General features: G+C 40.7%; 3 protein-coding genes across 3 annotated transcripts in view; 1 reads left to right on the top strand and 2 right to left on the bottom strand.

The window, feature by feature from the left end:
• smarcc2 (SWI/SNF related, matrix associated, actin dependent regulator of chromatin, subfamily c, member 2) overlaps positions 1-7861 on the top strand; it is a 9700-nt gene extending 1839 nt beyond the window's left edge. The window contains exons 6-26 of the mRNA XM_034869528.1: positions 58-127; positions 230-299; positions 519-594; positions 1586-1830; positions 1966-2090; positions 2200-2253; positions 2441-2478; positions 2574-2704; positions 2865-2936; positions 3072-3185; positions 3302-3455; positions 3580-3696; positions 3793-3855; positions 3954-4212; positions 4355-4516; positions 4624-4685; positions 4785-4905; positions 4988-5151; positions 5255-5389; positions 5486-5846; positions 6149-7861. Of these exons, the coding sequence (XP_034725419.1) occupies positions 58-127; positions 230-299; positions 519-594; positions 1586-1830; positions 1966-2090; positions 2200-2253; positions 2441-2478; positions 2574-2704; positions 2865-2936; positions 3072-3185; positions 3302-3455; positions 3580-3696; positions 3793-3855; positions 3954-4212; positions 4355-4516; positions 4624-4685; positions 4785-4905; positions 4988-5151; positions 5255-5389; positions 5486-5846; positions 6149-6213 (2658 nt within the window). The 3' untranslated portion in view covers positions 6214-7861. The remainder of the gene's footprint in view (positions 1-57; positions 128-229; positions 300-518; positions 595-1585; positions 1831-1965; positions 2091-2199; positions 2254-2440; positions 2479-2573; positions 2705-2864; positions 2937-3071; positions 3186-3301; positions 3456-3579; positions 3697-3792; positions 3856-3953; positions 4213-4354; positions 4517-4623; positions 4686-4784; positions 4906-4987; positions 5152-5254; positions 5390-5485; positions 5847-6148) is intronic.
• Positions 7862-9313: 1452 nt separating this feature from the next.
• myl6 (myosin, light chain 6, alkali, smooth muscle and non-muscle) lies at positions 9314-15676 on the bottom strand. Its single transcript, XM_034869775.1, has 6 exons — positions 15550-15676; positions 15235-15262; positions 12746-12889; positions 12029-12202; positions 10849-10926; positions 9314-9692 (listed from the first exon to the last, which is right to left on the bottom strand). Exons 1-6 carry the CDS (start codon positions 15550-15552, stop codon positions 9664-9666), a joined length of 456 nt encoding a protein of 151 aa, XP_034725666.1. The 5' UTR covers positions 15553-15676; the 3' UTR covers positions 9314-9663.
• A 2336-nt stretch (positions 15677-18012) lies between these two features.
• Positions 18013-20779, bottom strand: tsfm (Ts translation elongation factor, mitochondrial). Its single transcript, XM_034870407.1, has 6 exons — positions 20600-20779; positions 20197-20349; positions 19939-20067; positions 19742-19858; positions 19355-19436; positions 18013-18743 (listed from the first exon to the last, which is right to left on the bottom strand). Exons 1-6 carry the CDS (start codon positions 20645-20647, stop codon positions 18349-18351), a joined length of 924 nt encoding a protein of 307 aa, XP_034726298.1. The 5' UTR covers positions 20648-20779; the 3' UTR covers positions 18013-18348.
• Between the last annotated feature and the right edge of the window lie 988 nt (positions 20780-21767).

Genomic DNA, 21767 nt, shown 5'->3' with positions numbered 1-21767 from the left:
AAGTATGTTTATTTTATAAACATAACCCATATTTCCTTGTCATTTTATCTGTCACAGGGTTCAGTAACTGAGGACAAGGCCTCCAGCTCCCATGTTGTCGTTCCTATTCCCACCAGCCTGGAGGAAGGTAACGGTCCACATGTTGCATTTAAGCAGAGCTTCTTTTTTATTGTGAATCCTCCTGTGCTGACTCTCTTTGTGCTAATATCCTTTTCTCTCTGTGGACCAGAGGAGTGGGTGCGTCCTGTAATGAAGAGAGATAAACAAGTGCTGCTCCACTGGGGATATTATCCTGACGGGTTGGTACTGAGTTATACAATAAGTTATAATATTTTACTGAAAACATAATTCCTACACACTGTAGACTGGATCTGCTAATTTTGTTTTCTTGATCTTTCCAATGCTCTTAACTCTACAAGCTTAAGTTACACCTTGGTCTACCTGAGATGTTTTTACAAGCCAAAACCTGTAATCTTTCCCCTGCCTTGACCTTTGACCTGGCTTTTCTCACCATTTAGTTATGACACCTGGATCCCAGCCAGTGAGATTGAGGCTGCCGTGGAGGATCCTCCCAGCCCAGAAAAACCCAGGAAGGTATTTCATTTTTTTATCATTCTTTGTTGGTAAAGTCTAGAAACTTTTGTAGTTGTTTCTTGTCTTTCTTTTTCAAATTGTTAAAATGTGTCCTTTATTCTCTCTTAATTTTAACATATTTATCAAATTATTTTTTAAATAGCAGCATACATATCCAGTAAGTTTATTTAACAAATTGTACTCTGTTCAACTACAGTACATCATCATATCTGTTTGTTACTGCCCTTTGGTGAGCCTAAATAACATTTGAAATGAGTGACATATTAAAATCAAATATACTCTTTTTTTATGGATGCAATTTAAATTATAGAATGCCTGTACATCATTTTTGTGCAAAATGTTGTGAAAACGTCTTTACCTTCGCTAGGATTAAAATGAAAGACTTGAGTCTGTAATGATGGAAATTAATTGTATGTGCCTCAGTCGTTATCGTACAAACCCATCAGGGGACTGTACGCAAACAGAGCGGATAACTCCCTATTTCGGCAACAGTAATTTACTCATAATTTTCTATCTGTGCAAAACATCCAAGTATGAGGTGCAAAGTGGCTCTTGGAGCAACAGAGCTTACTCTGGCACTTGGCTAAACCATAAAATCAAAGCATTGTCGTAATTCTTATTGTGTATTGAGAGCATCATTTAAGGCATTTAGCGCTCACTAGGACATGATAGTTAGATCAGTTTTAAGATGCGTTCACACAAAAATCAGGACGCTGGGTTAGTTTGGTATCAAGATGGTATCATCTTGTATCATCCTGTCTCAGTTTACTCACAGGTGAAATTTCTCCCTCAGACTACAACTTTAAAGTGACGTATTTTTAAAGTTTTACTGCAATTGTCTTCATTCAGTGACTGCTCCTTTAGTGGAGAAAAAGTGTGTCAGAATGCAACAATGCCTGGTTAAAATATCAAATAAATTGGTGACATTTTAGTAAGCCAGCTGACATGCTCACTGAAAATGTTGGTCATACACTGTATGGTCTCTTCACAGGTCCATGCCAAGTGGATTTTAGACCTGGACCAGTATAATGAGTGGATGAATGAGGAGGACTATGAAGTGGGCGAGGGCTGCCCTAAGAGGAAGAGGATCTCAGCCAAAACCCTGACAGATGAGGTGACCACGCCTGACGAGCGGAGGGACAAGAAGCCTGGCAGTGCCAAGAAGAGGAAGAGGTCGCCGTCGCCCTCCCCTACCCCTCCACCTCAGGAGAGCAAGAAGAAGAACACCAAAAAAGGGTTGGTGACCACACGTGTCTTGATGCAATGATGTCACACTCATCAGCTGTTAAAAAAAGGATAATGTAAATTATTGTAATATTGTGTGTGTGTTTGTGTGTGTCTGTGTGTGCGTGCGTGTGTGCGTGTGGTCAGGCCAACGACGCCGTACACCAAGTCTAAACGGGGCCAAAGGGAGGAGGAACAGGAGGATCTAAGTAAAGACTTGGATGAAGCATCACCTGTTCCCGCATCTGAAGAGGGAAACCCACCTAAAACAAGTACATATATTCAAAATATACATAAAAATAACCGTGCATGACTATTAAAATGAATCGCCATAGAAGTTGTTGTCTGTCACTGGCTGACATTCATACTTTCTCTTTGCAGATAGCACCAAGAAGGACTCTGATTCAACTCCAGTCAAGGGAGGAACAGATATGGGTGAGCAGAAAGTTTTTGTCACCATGGCTGACTGATGACTCTGACTCTTTCTGTGCAGTGTGCTAACGTACGTAAAACAAAGAGTGCAAAAAGCAACTGTAATTTGTTTAGGATATCAGGTTAAAAAACAATAATTTGTTAACTTTTCATGGTTATTCACTTACCATTCTTTTTGTTATTTGAACAGACGAGCAAGAGGATGAGTCCATGGAAACAGCAGGCAAGGTGAGGCAGTTTGTAAAAGTGCAAGAAGATGTGGGGATAGTGAGGACAGTAAAACCCATATTTTATCTTGAGCATGTGTGCTTGTGTTCAAACAGGAGGAGGAGGAAGGCTCTCCAAGCGTGAAGGGTGAACCAGTGAAAGGCTCTGACCTTCACGAGGACAATGTGACTGAGCAAACTCATCACATTATTATACCGAGCTACGCTGCCTGGTTTGACTATAACAGGTAAGAAAAAAAACTTTTTTGAGAAATGTCACAAGTAATCTTCATGTCAGTGATGTATTTATAATATTCAGATGTGAAAACGGAGACCCATTGAGTCAGCTGGTCTCAAAGTGAGTCATTCGTGATTCATCCTCATAATAACAAAACTGTTTTCTCTCAGTGTTCATGCCATTGAGCGCAGAGCCCTGCCAGAGTTTTTCAATGGGAAGAACAAATCCAAAACCCCAGAGATGTAAGTATTTGATCCCTATATAATGCAACATTTGATGTTATAATTACACTGACACACATTTAAAAACATGAAACAACATTCTGTCTCAACATTAAAGTGAAATATGTCCGTTTTCTATACATCTCCTTCTTTCAGTTACCTGGCGTACAGGAACTTCATGATTGACACCTACCGACTGAACCCTCAGGAGTACCTGACCTCCACCGCCTGCCGCAGGAACCTGGCCGGAGACGTGTGTGCTATCATGAGGTAGGTGGGGGCTGAATGGGAATATTTCAACTCAGTTTTAATCATCCGTATCTACACAGTCACATGATTTAGTAAAAACTGCTGTCAGTGTACACTCTGTGCTTCTTCTGCTGCAGAGTCCACGCCTTCCTTGAGCAGTGGGGCCTGATCAACTACCAGGTGGACTCCGAGAGCCGACCCACACCCATGGGTCCTCCACCCACCTCTCACTTTCACGTCCTTGCAGACACTCCATCCAGTCTGGTACCCCTGCAGCCCAAGACGTCCCAGGTCTCACACACACACACACACACACACACACACAGACAGATAGACACACACACACACACAAATAGACATGCATACATATTTTGTGTTATTTTACATGTGTCCTTGTGTCGCTTTGCACCTGTAGACCCCTGCTGCCCAGCAGATAATGTCCTTCCCAGATAAAGTGAAGGAGAAACCCGCAGATCTGCAAAACTTTGGCCTGCGGACTGACATGTACAGCAAGAAGACTGGCTCCGCAAAGGTACAAGTCTAAAAAGATCCATGCCATTCTGATTATTTTGCTGTGATTTACAATGACCTCTCATATTAACAGAGCGGTGGTGATATTTGTGCACAGAGTAAGAGTACAGCGAGCTCTATGAGGGAGTGGACAGAACAAGAAACACTACTACTACTGGAGGTACAAATGACCCTTAAAATCAGTTGTGTGATGTGTGATGATGGGTGAAAACAAGACAGTAGAAATGCGGAGCTAAATGTAGTCCTCACTTCCCTCAGGGGTTGGAGATGTACAAGGATGACTGGAACAAGGTTTCAGAACATGTGGGCAGCCGTACGCAGGATGAGTGCATCCTGCACTTCCTGAGGCTGCCCATTGAAGACCCTTACTTGGAGGACAACTCCTCGTCCCTTGGACCACTGGCCTACCAGCCGGTACCTTTCAGCCAGGCAGGAAACCCTGTCATGAGCACAGTGGCCTTCCTCGCCTCTGTCGTCGACCCACGCGTGGCCTCGGCTGCAGCCAAGTCTGCTCTGGGTGAGAAGGACCTTATTTTGAATTCAATTTATTGAAAGATTTGTTTTTACCTTGAATTTAAATCGTCCTGGTCATTGTTGATCAGTCATCATTCGTTTTTTTGCTTTACATCAATAAGCTCAATCTGGTCTCTCTCTGTTAGAGGAGTTTTCTCGTATGAAGGAGGAGGTTCCTGCAGCGCTTGTTGAGGCTCATGTGCGGAGGGTGGAGGAGGCAGCGAGGGTCAGTGGCCGACAGGACCCGCTGTATGGCCTGGAGGGTAGTGGCATCGCAGGCACTGGACTAGAGGAGGGAGACAGGCCTGGTAGGATGGACACACACATACACATACAGCATGCAAAATTGCAAGAAAAAAAGCACATTCCCACTTTAAACTGAAAAAGAAAGTGTAATGTCTCTCTGTCTTTCTAGATGAAAGCAATGATGAAAGTAAGAGTGACAACCAACCCAGTGAAGAGAAGAGGGAGGCCAAGGTATGATACAAGTTCGTTATAATACAATGTTTCTGATTTGTGAGTTCTGCTGATGAACTGTGGCGAAGCCCATTGTGCCATGTTTGCTTTCCCATGCAGGACAGCAAAGATGGAGCGACGGAGGAAGAGGAGAAGCAAGCGGAGAATGGGAAGAAGGAAGAAGAAAGAGGAAGAGAACAAGAAGGAGAGAGGGAGGCGGACAAAACAGAGTCAGAGATGGGTATGAAAATGTAGTCAGATACAGAAAATACTGTGTTCTGTCAGAGGGGGAAAATTTAAACTCAAAACCTGTTTTCTCATAGGTGATGGGGAGAAGGAGAAGGATGGAAAAGAAGGCACAGAGGAAGGACAAAGGGATGCAGAGAGTGAAGTAGAGAGAAAGGCAAAGGTGGAGCGGGATGTGGGAGAGGGGAACCTGGCCACTGCTGCTGCGTCTGCACTCGCTGCTGCTGCTGTCAAAGCCAAGGTACAGTTAATTATCCCCAGGTCTCACTTGTTTAATCCTTCATCACCTTTTTTCTTTTTTTTACTTTACTCTAATCTCAGTTTTTCCTTAACTTTCTCCATAGCACCTGGCTGCAGTGGAAGAGAGGAAGATCAAATCTCTTGTGGCTCTGCTGGTAGAGACCCAAATGAAGAAGCTGGAGATTAAACTGCGACACTTTGAAGAACTGGAAACCATCATGGACAGAGAGAGGGAGGCTGTGAGTGAGGGATTCTTGGATATGTAGTATCTCAAGAAAGAAGTCAACCTAATTACAGTACAAAACCTTTTAACCTTTCACTTTTTGTGTGTGTAGTTGGAGTACCAACGTCAGCAGCTGCTGGCTGACCGTCAGTCCTTCCACATGGAGCAGTTGAAATACGCCGAGATGAGAGCCCGCCAGCAGCACTTCCAGCAGATCCAGCACCAGCAGCACAGCCAGGGCGGGGGCCCTCATGCCAACCAGGCTGCTCCAGCCCCGCCACCCCAGGGTCCGACCGCAAGTCAGCAAGCGCCCAGCACACCAGCGCTGCAGCCGGCCCCCAGTCCTGCACCTCCAGCCTCTGCCCCCGCCCCTGAGTCCCAACCACCTCAGGGTGCTCACACCTCGCCCCCCCGCCCCCCAGGCTCAACCCCCGCTGCCCACTCCAGCTCCAGCACTACTCCTGTACTTCATGGTAAGTTTAAAGTTAAAGCACAATGTAGCAGATGTGTCAGAAAAAGTGAAGAATCCCAAAGTGAACATCTTAAAAATGCTTGGTATGTCCGCCGAATAGTCCAATACCCAAACATCTTCAAGGTACAAAGACATACATTTAGAAATGAAGGAAATCTCTTCATTTGTACAGCTGGAAGGAGAGAGAGTTTGGCATTTTTGTCTTTTAGTTTACTTGATCAATTAAGGGATTATGAAAATGACAATTGACAAATCCACTGGTTTAATGAATTTTCTGCTCTTCCCTTGTTTCACCTCTCACAGAGCCCAGCGCCCAACTTCCCGGGGAAACACTCCACTCCTCAGCTCCAGTCCCACCCCCACAGTGAGAGAAAACTACATTTCCTGAAAATCCGAATGACTCTGACCACTTTAAACCCAGTTGGTATCATCTGAAATGAAGAAGTCTTAAACCGAAGGAAGAGAAAACACTTTACATGTTCAGCTCTTTTTTTTCCAACAGGACAATTGATGTGAGAAAGAAAAAAACATATTACATCTAAATCAAACCAGCTCTACTTTGACTCTGTTGCAAAAGAAGTCCCTTTTACATTGAATCTGCCTATGAAGAAAATGTACTTTCAAACAGAAGCTGTTCATCCTGTGCGTTCAATTGGACAGCAACATTTCACTTCCTAATTGTAAGCTTAACTACAGAGATCTGGTGAACTAAGAGGGTCTTAACCAACATGCTGCCACTCAAGGAGAAGAAGAGAAAAGACTCATCTTGTGTTTTCAGTGTTTCGGAAATTGTTGCATTTATTTTTTGTGCAACAGTTTGTCACAGCTTGTGAAGTCTCGTTCTTTACTGTCTCTCCAGAGTTTCCCTCTTGTACTGTAGGTACTAATTCAAATATATGTAAGACAAAAATGCACTTTTAACATGTTTCCCAAGGTCTCATTGAAAGACTTGAAGCATCCATCAAATTGAACTTTAGCACTTATACCGTCTTTTTGTTGTCTTAAATACTTTTTCATGCTGAAGTTGTTTGGAAACTTGATTGGGGATGTTACTTTTTCCTTTTTTTTTTTTTTTATATTACATGGACAAACGGTAACTAGACAGTGTCTGGCCTCAATGTCTCTCCAGAGAATTGTCTGTAATGAATGAAAAGAAATAGAAAGCCAGTTGGAAATTAAGTAGGTTCGGATGCAGTTTGAGACAATGTACTGTAAACTGGATTTTCTGTTACAAACACACCTTGTGTTGGTCTGTAATGATACTTTTTGAAAGTACTGACAGCATTAGATCATCATCCTGAAAAGACCTCTCTAATAATGTCCTTCCTTTCAACAGCACTTAGAGAAAACATGTCAGCGACGACCTTCATGTTTTTCACATCTGGATTTACTCAAAACATCCAGGTTGTAGTTTTGTGAGGAATGTAGTTTTTGCTCAAAAGACTGAAAGTCTGGGAATAATAATTCTAACAGTTACCAGATAAGTGTTTTTTCATAATTTGACTTTGTGTTTATTGCTAAACCAAAATGTTTTTATAATCATGTTTATCTCGCATTTATTCAGTGAGTTTTATTGTGGTTGCTTGGGAAATGAAGAGGACTTCTTGAGCAGCTTGTTTTTGCTGGTGCATTTCAAGTTACACATGGAAGAAATGTGAATGCTGTCGAAAAAACAAGGGCGCTCGCACCTTAAACAGCTGACGATGGAGAATTGTGTCCTTAATATCTGCAACAATATCCTCACTTTTTATCGTATCAAGTTTTATATTTTTTACTGGCTGTTTTTCCATCTCATTTCTTTGATATGTCAACATTGTAACTGTATATTATTACCTTTGTAGCCTATATTTACCTTCTCCCCTGTTGTGTATGAATCAGGCTGGTCTGTTGGATCCGTCTTGAGATGTGACTGTGAGCATGTGAGTATGTGACCGCATGCCATTAGGATCTGTAAACCACATTACCGTTCAGTTTTATTTCAGGTGCCATTTGTCGTGTGTCACAAAGTTTGAAGAAAAAAAAAAAAACTGGCTTTGTTCTGCACACGACAGGTCACGTCAGTGGCATGAAATATAATCCAGTCAGAAGGTGAAACTTTACAGTTAATGTCCGTCAAGCCAGTATTGCAGACCTCACCACAGCTGTGAGCATATATGGACTTCTTTTATCTGTGTTATTATTACTACATTGTGTGGATTTTGTGATATGAAATAAGTGTATGTTCAGTTTCTGTATGTTTTTCACTATGCTGAAGGTAGCAGCAATTACATTGATTATTATACAGTAGAAATCAATTTTTCCTCAATAAATCATCAAATTTGTGCTGACGGTTACTCTGGCAGTTTGTATTAGAAAAAAGGTAAAACAAAATGTTCAGGTTTTGATTACAAAGTGTTTGGGAAAAAATAAAGATGTGATGAGGATGTCATTGTGTGGAGTGTTTTTCTGGAAGCAACTTCACAGACTGGTAATCTATAATCAGGAAAAAACAAGGAGAACGCACACACGGTAATGTACAAATTAAAAATAAATGTTTGAATGTTTGTCAGGATCAGAGATTTAAAGATATATCACACTTAATCTGTCCACTGACTACCAAGTGTAGGTAAAGTAGAAATAAAGATGTTAACACTTTTTTTTTTTTTACACAGGTAACACAGAAGTCATTTTGACATGTCACAGCAGGAAAAACACTGGTGTACATATTGAAATGAATAACGGCTGAATTCTATTTAGTTGCTTCAGTTCCGGTGTCCTGGTATTGTGTACAGTATGAGGACTCACTGTTATCACTTACAGGGACGCTTCAATAGAACAGACTCACTCTCAACAAGGTCCAACAAACACTTCCTGTAGTTATTGCAGGTTTAAATATTCAAAATGTAACTTCTTTTTTTTAAAGTTTATTCATGACTTGGGGGAAAAAAATTCGGTCTGAAGGTCCACCTACTTGTATTTGAGCTTTTGACTAAAATCAAGGTCCTACAGGTGCTAGGAGTCATGCAAAGCTTGAACTTCATTACTCCATGGCAACTGAACATCTTCCAACTGCTGATGAGAACCATGCAAATTTGTATTACTTTCTATTCTATATAATAAATAATTCTCAAGTTTTGTTGTGTAAAGTCTGGTCTGTTTTATTTACTTATATAGATGCAAGTTCCCCTTTATATGAAGCACACTGCATCGCATATCACTTGTTCATATACTTCATGATTATATCAAGGAAAATGTAATTTATATTTTTTGCATTCCATGTCAATCAATGTTTTTAGGATATTTTACTGGCATAGATATTTTTCTATTTCTTACATGTCTAATATTTCCCAGACTTTCTAATGGCATTTTGAGAGATTTCATTGATATTTTTCAAATATTCATATTTTTTCTAATACTGTCTTGTAATGAGATTAAATTAAATGTGTATATATATATCCTATTAAGAAAAATTTGATCCAAGAAGACTCACAGGCTAAATCCTGGAAACCAGGTCTTTTAATTCAATGTTAGATTGTTAGATTTAGCATGTCACATTATCATATCTAGCCAAACATAATCAAAAAGCTTTTGACAACAAGACTGTTGGGTTGATTAACAAAGGGGTGAAATCATCCAGGGAACCTTACCACTGATTGTACCTGAATTATGCTTGGAAAATGACATGAAAGGGTTTCTTCACATTAGCCAGAAAAGGCACTTTTGAAATAAAATCAAGATGTCAAAAAAAAGAAAAAACTTGTTGGAGGTAGGATGATGTGAATAGAGGACAAGACAAGACAAACAATACAAAAACATTCAAGAGTGTGTTTCTGAAATTCTCAACCGCTCATCACCATCCGGACGAGTTCTGTCAAGAGAGAGAAAGAGAAACAACATAAGCATCAAACCTGAAGAAAGTCAGACAAAAGCAGGAACAAACTTCAAACAGCATCCTTCTTTGGGGGATAAAAGCTCTCTCACTGCCAGCAAAGAGGACTAAAAACCTGAAGAGTTTTAGGATTATCAGATGTGGCCTGATGTACAATATTAATGAATGAAAAGCAACTGGGGTAAAAGAAGGGACGAACAGGACGTCAGAGATCTCAAAAGGAAACAAATACATTTAGACATAAATATAAAAGGTGTGGCATGGTCACAGATCTGGCAGCTGAAGGAGAACACTGACGTCATAATCAGCCTTTACCAACTTTTTTTTTGCAGAATTTTAGTTGATTGTATTTTCACTGTTTCACTTTTTGTACACCCAGTGTCCACTGCCACTATAGATCATGGGAGCAGAATAGAAATATGCAGGAATGGGAGCAAAGGACCACTGCAGAAGGGAAAGTTTGAAGGACGACAAGTCCGAAAATTAAAGATCGGAAAACACCAATTCTTTGAAGCCACAGCATAAGCTAAGGTTTTATAAAGTTTTTTTTTTTTTTTTTTTTTTTTTTTTTTAATTGTAGGGGCTACATTTATAACTGCTAAGCGGCACTCCCAATGTCTCTCTTAGTCACTCACTCCCTAGATGAAGGCCACTGTGCAGCGCTGAGCAGTTACTCCATTGGAGTCAGGAGATGGCTGCAGAGAGCTTTCAGGGGTTTGCTCACACTCTCTGCTCACCCAGACATGAAGTAGATTACAAAGGCTGTGAGGTGGGAACACAAAGTCAGCATGCATGTAGTCTACATCCACAAGGTTCAACTTCTGGGAGTTCCTTCCCAGGGCGGATTTTCAGAGGCATTGTGGCTCCAAACAGCATTTAGCATCACCCAAGAATTGTAGTTGGTTAAAAGAAATGCCAATAAACCAGAGCACATTTTTCTCCGACCCCTGAATTCTGTGTGGACTAGTCTGACCCTTCTCCACAGCGCTGTGGAGGTAGGTCTGGCAAAGCGAGACTAGAACTAAGACACAATGACGCTTGTTTTTTTTTTTACATCTACAACAGTAGTGTTGCATGTTTTTATGAGGCACATTGCACTGTTTAGGACCTGATAGAGCCATCTGTGCAGTTTTACCTTCATAGTTAATGCAGCCATTGGCATCTTCATGTCCTGCTAAAAGAGTCTCTACCTCCTCCTCTGTCATTTTTTCGCCTGGAAGAAAACAAAGAAGAAATACTAGGCATTTAAAGACGCAAAACTGAAAAAGAGACAGCAAACTGCTTGACATTGTTCTTGACAAAGAGAAGTGCCTGAAGGGATTTCACTTTTTTTTAGGGCTGTCAAAAATAGCGCGTTAACGACGTTAATTAGTTGTTTGTTGTTAATTACGTCGATTTTTTTAACGCATGCAAGGTGAGCAAAGTGGGCCTATTGACAGATTCAAATATAAAAAGAATGATGATGGTACAGTTAACAAGTACAAGGTTATTTGCAAGATTTGTAACAAGGAGTTTCAATTTCACCGGAGCTGTTCAAGCTTGAGGTACCATGTCAACGCCAAACATGCGTTTGCTGGGCCGTCAGGTTCAGCAAGTGGTTTGCGCCAGACCACGCTGAATGTTCGCAGGCCATTAACAAAATCAACCTCAGATAATTTGACCAACAAAATCAGCAAATGGATTGCAAAGGATTGTAGACCCATTAGCATTGTAGAAGACTCAGGTTTCCTTGATGTTTTGCAAGTGGCGTCTCAAGACTCATCCTATAAGCCACAGTTATGACGAAAATCCACGAGCTCTATGAAAACGAAAAAGAAAAAAGGAAAGAGGTCTTGGCTCAAGTAAATCATATCGCCCTGACAGGAGACCATTGGACATCAGTGAGTAACAACAATTACCTCGGAGAAACGGCACATTTCTTCTTTTGCGCTGACTATATTAAAAACTGAGGAGCGTCATTTTGCGGAGGCTTGTAAAGACCAGTTCCTTTCTGTTGCACGTAAGTGGGACATCGAGGGCAAGACGACAACCATTGGGACTGACAGTGCACATAATATGAAAATTATGTATCTGTGTCCTGTTATATATCTTTTGGTATGCATTTCAGAAAAATAATGGTTAGGATTCAGGTGTAATTGCAAATGGTGATTAATCCTGATTAATCCACTGAAAATTCTGATTAATTTGATTAAAAATTTTAATCATTTGACAGCCCTACTTTTTTATGACAAGAAGACAGAGATAGGCCAGGTCAACTAGATAAGGATTAATAATGACAAATCGTCTTTGTGTGTTGCTGGTTTGTGTTGACTTACCTAGTGTAGTGAGGACATGACGTAACTCTGCTCCCATCACTGTGCCATTTCCCTCCTTGTCAAAGACACGCAGACCCTCTACGATATCTTCAAAGGAGCCCTGGTCCTTGTTCTTAGCAATGGCTTGAAGCATGGGCAGGAACTGTTCAAAATCCAGCATCTTATAGTTCATTTCTGCAGGTCAAACAACAACAAAAATGTTTTAAAGCTTGCACAGAATTCAGAGAGCCTCTCTTTATTCCTACCAAAGGCAATCAATGGAACATTTTTTTTTTTACAATAACAGAGCTTTAGGCTACATGTTCATTCATTCATTATATCATGGTTTGCACAAACCTCATACTTTCATTGATTTGAAAATAGTACCACCTTTGCACATATAGCACACACCTCTATACATACTGATTACTGTCAACACTAGAGCACTGTCTCAGAGGACCTTACAGAGTTATTTAAGAACAGAGGAGGACTTATTTGTGGCGTGACCTTAGAGCAAGGCTTTTATTTGTCATCGATATTAAAAGAAATGCTCTGTATGCTCATACTGTATCTGTATCCCAAACAAGCCAAAAACAGCAGTTCAGCACATACTGATTCTCTGATGCTGCAATGAGGGAATGTACACACTACACCAACTTAACAGTTAGCCAAAGCAACGATAATGTAGTAGGTTGAATTGGTCTATTTTTAGTTGTGGCTGGTAAATCCGAGACTTGCCTTCTAACTTGGGGTTTCCCAGGACCTTGAGCACCTCAGCATTAACAGGGTTCTGTCCAAGGGCCCGCATAACATCCCCACACTGGCTGTAGGTGATCTTCCCCTCACCCGTCCGGTCAAACAAAAGGAAGGCCTCCTTGAACTCTAATATGGAAACAGAGAGGTAGAACTTAGACCTAGCTGTAAAGTAAATGAATAAACATAACTCACAAATGTCAGCAACACAAGCAAACACATATACATAACACCAAAGGTAGACACAGATAATACTGTACATGTTTTATTGAATAAAGTTGTTTGTGAAGAAGAACTGCTGATACCACTGCAAAAGCTGTTTTGACACTGCAATTAAGTTTTTGCGTTTTTGGAGTTGCGTGGCAGGAGCGGTGTGGAGGTTTCCTATCAGCTGACACTGTTGTGATTATGACAAATTATTGCAATGTTCTGGGAACATGAGCGTAACAAAAACACAGTACTCATTTAAAATACTGGGGCATATTGTTAATCCGTTTACCTCATAACACATTATGGCTCTTCGGTAGTAGCTAGCGGAAGCAAACACAGTTTAGAGGAAAAACTCTAATAAACTGTGTTTTGTTTAAACATCTACCAAATCAAACACCAACCTGTCAGTGAGGAAAACAAGTATTTGATCCCCTACTGATTTTTGTACCTTTGCCCACTGACAAAGAAATGATCCGTTTATAATTTTAATGGTAGTTTTTTTTTTTAACAGTGTGAGACAGAATAACAAAAAACAAAACAATCCAGAAAAGTGCATGTCAAAAATCGTATAAATTGATTAGCATTTTAATGACGGAAATACGCATTTGACCCCTTTGCAAATCATGACTTGGTACTTGGTGGCAAAACCCTTGTTGGCAGTCACAGATGTTTGAACCTCGGACCTTCAGCTCCCTCCACAGACTTTCTACGGGATTAAGGTCCGGAGACTGGCTAGGCCACTCCATCTACTTAACGCGCTTCTTCTTGAGCCACTTCTTTGTTGCCTTGGTCGTGTGTTTTGGGTCATTGCCATGCTGGAATACTCATCCACGACCCATTTTCAATGCCTTGGCTGAGGGAAGGAGGTTCTCACCCGAGATTTGACGGTACATGGCCCCGTCCATCGTCCCTTTGATGCGGTGAAGTTGTCCTGTCCCCTTTGCAGAAAAACACCCCCATAGCATAATGTTTTTTCACCTCCATGCTTGACTGTGAGGATTGTGTTCTTGGGGTCACAGGCAGCATTCTTCCTCCTCCAAACATGGTGAGTTGAGTTGATGCCAATGAGCTCCATTTTGGTCTCATCTGACCACAACACTTTCACCCAGTTGCCCTCTGAATCATTCAGATATTCATTGGCAAACTTCAGACGGGCATGTATATGTGCTTTCTTGAGCAGGGGGACCTTGCGAGCGCAGCATGATTTCAGTCCTTCACGGCGTAGCGTTACCAATTGTTTTCTTGGTGACTATGGTCCCAGCTGCCTTGAGATCATTGACAAGATCTACCCCTGCGTAGTTCTGGGCTGATTCCTCACTGTTCTCATGATCATTGCAACTCAACGAGGTGAGATCTGCATGGAGCCCCAGTGCCGAGGGAGATTGACAGTTCTTTTGTTTCTTCCATTTGCAAGTAATCACACCAAATGTTACCTGTCACCTTCTCACCCAAGCTGCTTGGCAATGGTCTTCTTGCCAATTCCTGACTTTTGTAGTTCTACAATCTTGTCCCTGACATCCTTGGAGAGCTCTTTGGTCTTTGGCCATGGTGGAGAGTTTGGAATATGATTGATTGCTTCTGTGGACTGGTGTCTTTAATACAGGTAAAAAACTGGGATTAGGAGCACTCCCTTTAAGAGTGTGCTCCTAATCTTAGTTTGTTACCTGTACAAAAGACACCGGGAGCCAGAAATCTTTACGATTGAGAGGGGGTCAAATACTTATTTCACTCGTTAAAATGCAAATCCATTTACAACATTTTTGACATGCGTTTTCCTGGATTTTCTTGTTGTTATTCTGTCTCTCACTGTTCAAATAAATCTACTTATAAAATGATAGACTTGTCAGTTGGCAAACATACAAAATCAGCGGGGGATCGAATTATTTTTTCCTTCCCTGTGGAATAGAGTGAATTATTTATCATGACTGCCGACATGTCAGATGTTTAAAGTGTATAGTTTGGCAGCAACATGCAAAACCACCAACATGCTTAATAAGATTTCTTTTTTTTTCAAGTTAGTAACACTGCACCTCACACAGTTAGAAACTGTTTAGTTTATTATGTCCCATTATGTCTGTCAGAGATACCTGAAGGGGTCCAGAGGCTTGAAGAGACAACAGTCGAGCTACAGGGTCAAAGTGACGAATTAATGAAGCTATTTCTAATATTACGACGATGGTGTGCTAATTTAAGCTACCCTTTATAAAACATTTAAAAAAAACAACAACAGAGAAATCTTTTTTGCTTATCAGATGTTAACTCACCCATGATCTGGTCCTCTGTGAAGTCAGACTGGTGGAGACAGGGTTAAAACGGCAAAGGGGAATAGAAGACTGGGGTTAGCGTGATATTCAAATGATTTAAGTTAATCCTCCATTGACGCTAACGTTGCAGTTAAGTAAAGGATTGTGGCTAAAGGCTTAACGTTAAAAGCAGGCCAGGACAGATACGCAGCTAATGTTATAGCCCAACGTTAATGTTTTCAAAATATTCCAATGAAGAACAACCTCTTCACTTATCACAAATCTTTTAAAAGTAGCTATTTCGATAGAATAGTCTGGAACAATACATTTACTCACCATGTCTGCTTGTGGTTGTTGGATGACAGACGGCCGAGGGGCTCGTATCTTCTCTAGGAGGACACCGACTATGACTGATGATGTCACAGCAGCTTGTACAGCATCAGCCAATCACAGGGCTCGATTTTGGTGGTGCAGCTAGAACATGCCACCCACACCCTAAATTTTCTGATTAAATAATAATCAATTATAGAAATAATATTTATTAAAAAAACGTAATAATAATGGTATTTATTTTTTGTGGGTCATTTTCATGTGTGAGCTTTGTAATAATCACATAGGAACGATTTACCACAGCTAATCTAAATGTAATTTTCAACCACCACAGACTACAATTCCATTACTACTAGCATAACCTGAGTGATATAACCTGTCACTTTATACATACTGGTATTGCACTTAATGGTACTGTATACATGCATACATATAAACACTTATAAATATTGCCAAAGACTGCTTTACTGTAATTGTTGTGCACATGATAACTAACAAAGATCTTGATTAGTTATTGTTTTGACAACACAGCCCTTGGGGAATCCTAAACTCAACAGATGCCCTAGTGTACTATTTCAACAAAGTATGCTCAAACTGGGAGGTAACAGCTAACTTTACTAAGAATGAGGTTTCAAACAGGTAGGACCCATTAAGTCTTCACAACTTTCCACACAAGAAGCAACGGCTCTGATAACATCAATAGTCCTTGGACATATCACCCTTTCAAAACCCTAGAAGAAATACAAGGTGTTTAAGCCTGTAATGTTTCTTAATGTGTGTATTCACCTTGTTTTCATAATAAGAACAGCTGGTTTTGACATTTTCTAGTGGTAAGGTTCATGGCTATGTTTTGTTCAAAATAATTTAGCATATAAGGTTGGAAAAATGAAGTCCCATCTAGACATGAACATTTAACCTCTTGTTAGGATGAGAGAAATTAAGAAAGCTTGAAACAAGATGTAAATTATGACAGTACAGTGGGGCTCGAAAGTTTGGGTAACCCAGATAAAAATTTGTACGTGCATAAGAAGCAAAGAAGAGATGGAAAAATCTCCAAAAGGCATCAAATGACAGATTAGACATTCGATTAAAATGTCACAAAAAGTTAGATTTATTTCCATCATTTACACTTTCAAAATAACAGAAAACTAAAAAAAAATGGCATCTGCAAGAGTTTGGGGCACCCTGCAGAGTTTATAGCATGCACCGCCCCCTTTGGAAAGCTGAGACCTGACAGCATCATGGATTGTTCTCAATCATCGTCTGGAAAGACCAGGTGATGTCAATCTCAAGGTTTTAAATGCCCAGACTCATCTGACCTTGCCCCAACAATCAGCACCATTGGGTTCTTCTAAGCAGTTGTCTAGAAAACTGAAACTGAAAATAATTGACGCTCACAAAGCAGGAGAAGGCTATAAGAAGATAGCAAAGCATTTTTAGTTGCCAATATCCTCTGTTCGGAATGTAATTAAGACATGGCAGTCATCAGGAACAGTGGAAGTTAAAGCAAGATCTGGTGGACCAAGACAAATAGACAGAACAGCTAGCAGGATTGTGAGAAAAGCAAGTCAAAACCCTCGTTTGACTGTAAGATCCATCTAGAAAGACCTGGCAGGCACTGGAGCTATGGTACATCATTCTAATATAAAGAGATCCTTGTACAGGTATGGTCTTCATGTATGAGTCATCAGAAGAAAACCTCTTCTATGTCCTCACTACAAAAATCAGCATTTGAAGTTTGCAAATGAACATATAGACAAGCCTGATGCATTGTGGAAACAAGTTCTGTGGACCGATGAGCTTAAAATATAACTTTTTGGCCGGAAAGAGCAAAGGTAGGTTAGGAGGAGAAAGGGCACAGAATTTAATGAAAAGAACCTCGGTCCAACTGTTAAGCATGAGGGTGGATCAATCATGCTTTGGGGTTGTTTTGCAGCCAGAGGCACAGGGAACATTTAACGAGTAGAAGGAAAAATGGATTCAATAAAATTTTAGCAAATTTTGGTCGCTAACTTGATGCCATCTGTGAAAAAGCTGAAGTTAAGAGAGGATGGCTTCTATAAATGGATAATGATCCTAAACACATCTCCAAATCCACGGTGGATAACATCAAGAGGCGTAAACTGAAGGTTTTGCCATGGCCTTCAATCTCCTGACCTTAACATAGTTGAAAATCTTTGGATAGACCTTAAAAGCACAGTGCGTGACAGACAGCCCAGAAATCTCAAAGAACTGGAAGATTTTTGTAAGGAAGAATGGGCGAAGATACCTTGAAATAAGAATTGAAAGACTCTTGGCTGGCTACAAGAAGTGTTTACAACCTGTGATACTTGCCAAAAGGGGGCAGTACAAGGTGTTAACTCTGAAGGATGCCCAAACTTGCAGATGCCATTTTTTTGTTTTGCTATTTTGAAAGTGTTAATGATGGAAATAAAATCTAACTTTTTGTGACATTATACAAATGTCTAATCTGTCATTTGATCTTTTCTTGGCTTCTTTATGCACATTAATACAAATTTTTACCTGGGGTGCCAAAACTTTCGAGCCCCACTTTAGGCGATTCATGTCAGTGAGTTACTTAACTAGGATTTTCATGTAGCTTTAATAATTTACAATATTGAGTAGCACATTATACACATTAAAATGGACTAAGAATTCTTTTTCTTTTTTTATTGTAGAATTAGTAACTTCATGGACCTACATGTTCTGCTTTTAATACATGATGACACTGTGACTGAATAAAATGCATTTCATATTAAACAGAGACGGATGACAAATCCTTTTAGATCAATGATTTCCCTCCCATCATTTTGCTTCTTCACCGGCTGTCTCGCCACACTGAAATCGGATAAAGTCCAGCACTCGAGCCTGTTGACCCCGGAGAAACTCTGCCACAGTCCTGCTGGGGTCTCCCAGGAAGGTCTGAGGCAGCAGGCGTGTCTCACTTTCACCGCAAGGCAGGTCATCCATGTTGCCCAGAGACACAGGGGCCTCTCCCACTATATGCTGTCCCAGCTTACGTCCTAGAGTTTTCCGTTCTGCCTCCTTTCCACCCTGAAATACGACCAGGGCGCCGTACCGACCCATTGCTACCTCCGTCTGGCCGCTCACACCACCGTGTACATACGAGCCGATGTGCCATTCAGCGGGGACACCCACTGCCACCGCCCGCCTCACTGACATGTTCTCACCAAGACGACCTGAGAGGAAGGAGCAAAACATGTTTTATCAATGAATGGTGAGATACATTGATTTCTGCAAAACATACCTTATTTCATAGATGTAGATAATTAATTATGAGGTCCGAATGGTTCATTTTGACCCTCCTTTCAAGTATAAAGTATTGACAGTTCTTGTGAGGTCCAAAGATGTTTTGTTTTTTCTTTCTTTGCTTTTAAATGGCAACAATTTGAACATTTCCATTGCAACACTGCATGTTTGATTTAAATGTAATGTTAGAATATCAGTATTGACACTATAAGTGTATATTATTGCCCATTTTTAAACCTGCAATAACTCTCTTTAACCACTTGGTCATTCTTCTTGCTGTGTTATAACATGTCCAAAAGCACACGTTTCTTCTCAGCTATGTTTTGAAACCAAAGCATGCATGGAAACAAATGTATAAGACAACATTAACTATTTAAAAATGTGTGTTTCCATCATCACTGGTGAAAACACCAATTAAAGAAAAGGCCAAAAGGCTGGGAGAAGAAGCGGGGAGGGGCATGAGTTTGATACAAAATAGTGTTTTAGAGATTAACCGCGCAGTGACACTTAAGGAAAAAAATATGAACAATTTCTTACTGACCTATTGTGAGAGCCACCCGGTCAGAAAGTGAAGCCCCTTCATTCACACTGAGTTTGTTTAACTCATCGCCTACCAGGACGCTCTAAAAACAAATGTAGTATGTTAAAAGAATCATAGCAGAGCAAAGGAAACAGGGCTGGTGCGTTCCAATATCCTGACTTAACCGTGCATTTTGTTGTACACAGTCATATATTTCTTCCTACCAGCATAGACCAGTAGTCTTAAATACAGTAAGACTCCCCACTCAACATGTATTAGTATATAAACGTGGAAGAAATTGTTCATAACACACTAAAATGTAGTCAACAATTATTTCCAACTTCCAGCTCTGCAGTGAAGAAGAGATGTTCTCCCAATGCAACTCCTGCAGTTAGTATTTGGTGTTACCTTCACATATCCTGCCTGGTTTTTATTCCGGTGGTGAGCCAAGGTGGCAAATGCCACATCCTTAACCAGTTGTTGGAACGTTTCGTTGCGGGCAACAAAGTCTGTCTCACAGTTAACCTGCATCAAGCAGACGAGAAGAAAGACAATAGATATTGCTGAATGCCCTCATGTCAAACTGGAAAGTGATCCGGCCTTACCTCCACCATAACTGCAGCTTTATCTCCTATAAACAGGCCAATCAGACCCTCTTTGGCCTTGCGACCCTCCAGCTTGTTAGCTTTGCTCCAGCCCTCCTTCTGGGCCTGCTCATGTAGCCAGGTCTCTGCCTGAAGGGTTGGCAAAATACACAAATAACACTGTCACACAGTAGTTGTTTCAAGAGTCACCATATAGATATATTGTTGACCCACATCAGTACTGTGAATGCAGACAGGGGTTGAGAGAGGAGGGGTTACCTGCGCAATGTCGTTATCAAACTTCTCCAGTGCTTTCTTGCAGTTAATGAAAGTGTAGCCGGTGTTTTTCCGCAGTTTCATCAGGACGGCTTTTTCAGCTGCCAGAAGCTGACAGCCTGTGTGTAACGACTGTACATGATGGCAAATACTGACCTGAGGATGACAGACCGGAGGACATAACGGTAGTACACTAGTTCAAATAGTCCAGCGGCTGTCTTGAGTGGAAACTCAAACAAATATGACATATCCAGCCACAGTGGTTTCTCATGTGGCATGACATAAAACCGAATTAGCAACACAAATGAGTTAAGTAAGGAAGCTAACTTACGAACCAGCTAATGACAGCTCGCGCTTCGGGAAAAGTGTTAAAAGCATGACAAAGGGTAAAGCTTAATGTGCTCACCTTTGCAACGTCTCTTGTGACTGTTCTGAATAAAAAGGTTAAAGACATCTTTACACCTTCTAAACGTGAACTGACTTATAAAAGCTCAGAATGTCATTGAAATCCACGCTGTATACGGAAGCTGCATAGGGACGGAAGGACTTTACATTTGTTGCTTGTTACTGTGCAGCGCCCTCTACAGTGCGGGAGTACAGTTGCTCAAGCGCACATTGGCAGTGCCCAGAAGGTGAACTGACACCTCTCCAGTCTACGCTCAGCTACCAGTCGATCACCATACTTTGGTCCGTGTGGGGACTAAAATCATTGACCTAAGTTCCAGCTGAGTCACATACATCCAAAACCCTGATCTCACTCTCTGTGAACATTTCAAGATATGATCCCATTATATTATTTAGATACTTTACAATACTTTTTGGTAGGCCTAGGCTGTATTTTAATATTCTCAGTGGTTGAATGTAAGAACATTTGCTTAAGTATTGTCCAATTCTGAGCTACTTAAGTAGGCTATTTCCATGGTATGCTACTTTATAGGCTACTTGGCTCTATTTACATTATGTAGCCAATATTATACTTTTTACTCCACAATACATTTTTTTGGCAACTTTAGTTGCTATTCACTTTGCCGATTCAGATATACATATAAATCAACTAGTAAATTCATTATTTTAAGGATTAGATAGACTTAATTAAGGTAGGTTGCAGCAGTAGGAAGCCTTTAACAGCTGTAACATGAGTGATGCTCACACATTAATGCATCAATACAAATTGTAATCCAGTGATATAATATATGTATATTATTCTAAAATAGGACAGTAGTGTACTTTTATCTTAAGCATATTCTGATGCTAATCATTTTATTTAAGTAATATTTTGAATGCAGGACTTGTACTCGTACTTGTAAGAGTATTATTTATGTGGTGTAGCTACTTGGGCCATTCTGTGGGGAGTTGCATGTGTTCCCCTCAAATCACAACTGACAGGAGACATGGTCAGCTGCTTGAGCGTGCACCCCATGTGAGGAGGCACAGTCCTTGACACAGAGGCAGAGGGTTTGGTTCCAACCTGTGGCCCTTTGCTGCATGTCATCCCCCTCTCTCTATTACTTTCCTATAAATCTGTCCTATCAATAAAAGCCAAAAACAAATGCTAATGATAAGTTTCCTCTTAT

Source organism: Etheostoma cragini, chromosome 4 (genome assembly GCF_013103735.1).
Source record: "Etheostoma cragini isolate CJK2018 chromosome 4, CSU_Ecrag_1.0, whole genome shotgun sequence".
NCBI lineage: Eukaryota > Metazoa > Chordata > Actinopteri > Perciformes > Percidae > Etheostoma > Etheostoma cragini.
Note: the sequence above shows the minus strand (reverse complement) of the source record. Positions and strands in the feature narration are given on the sequence as shown.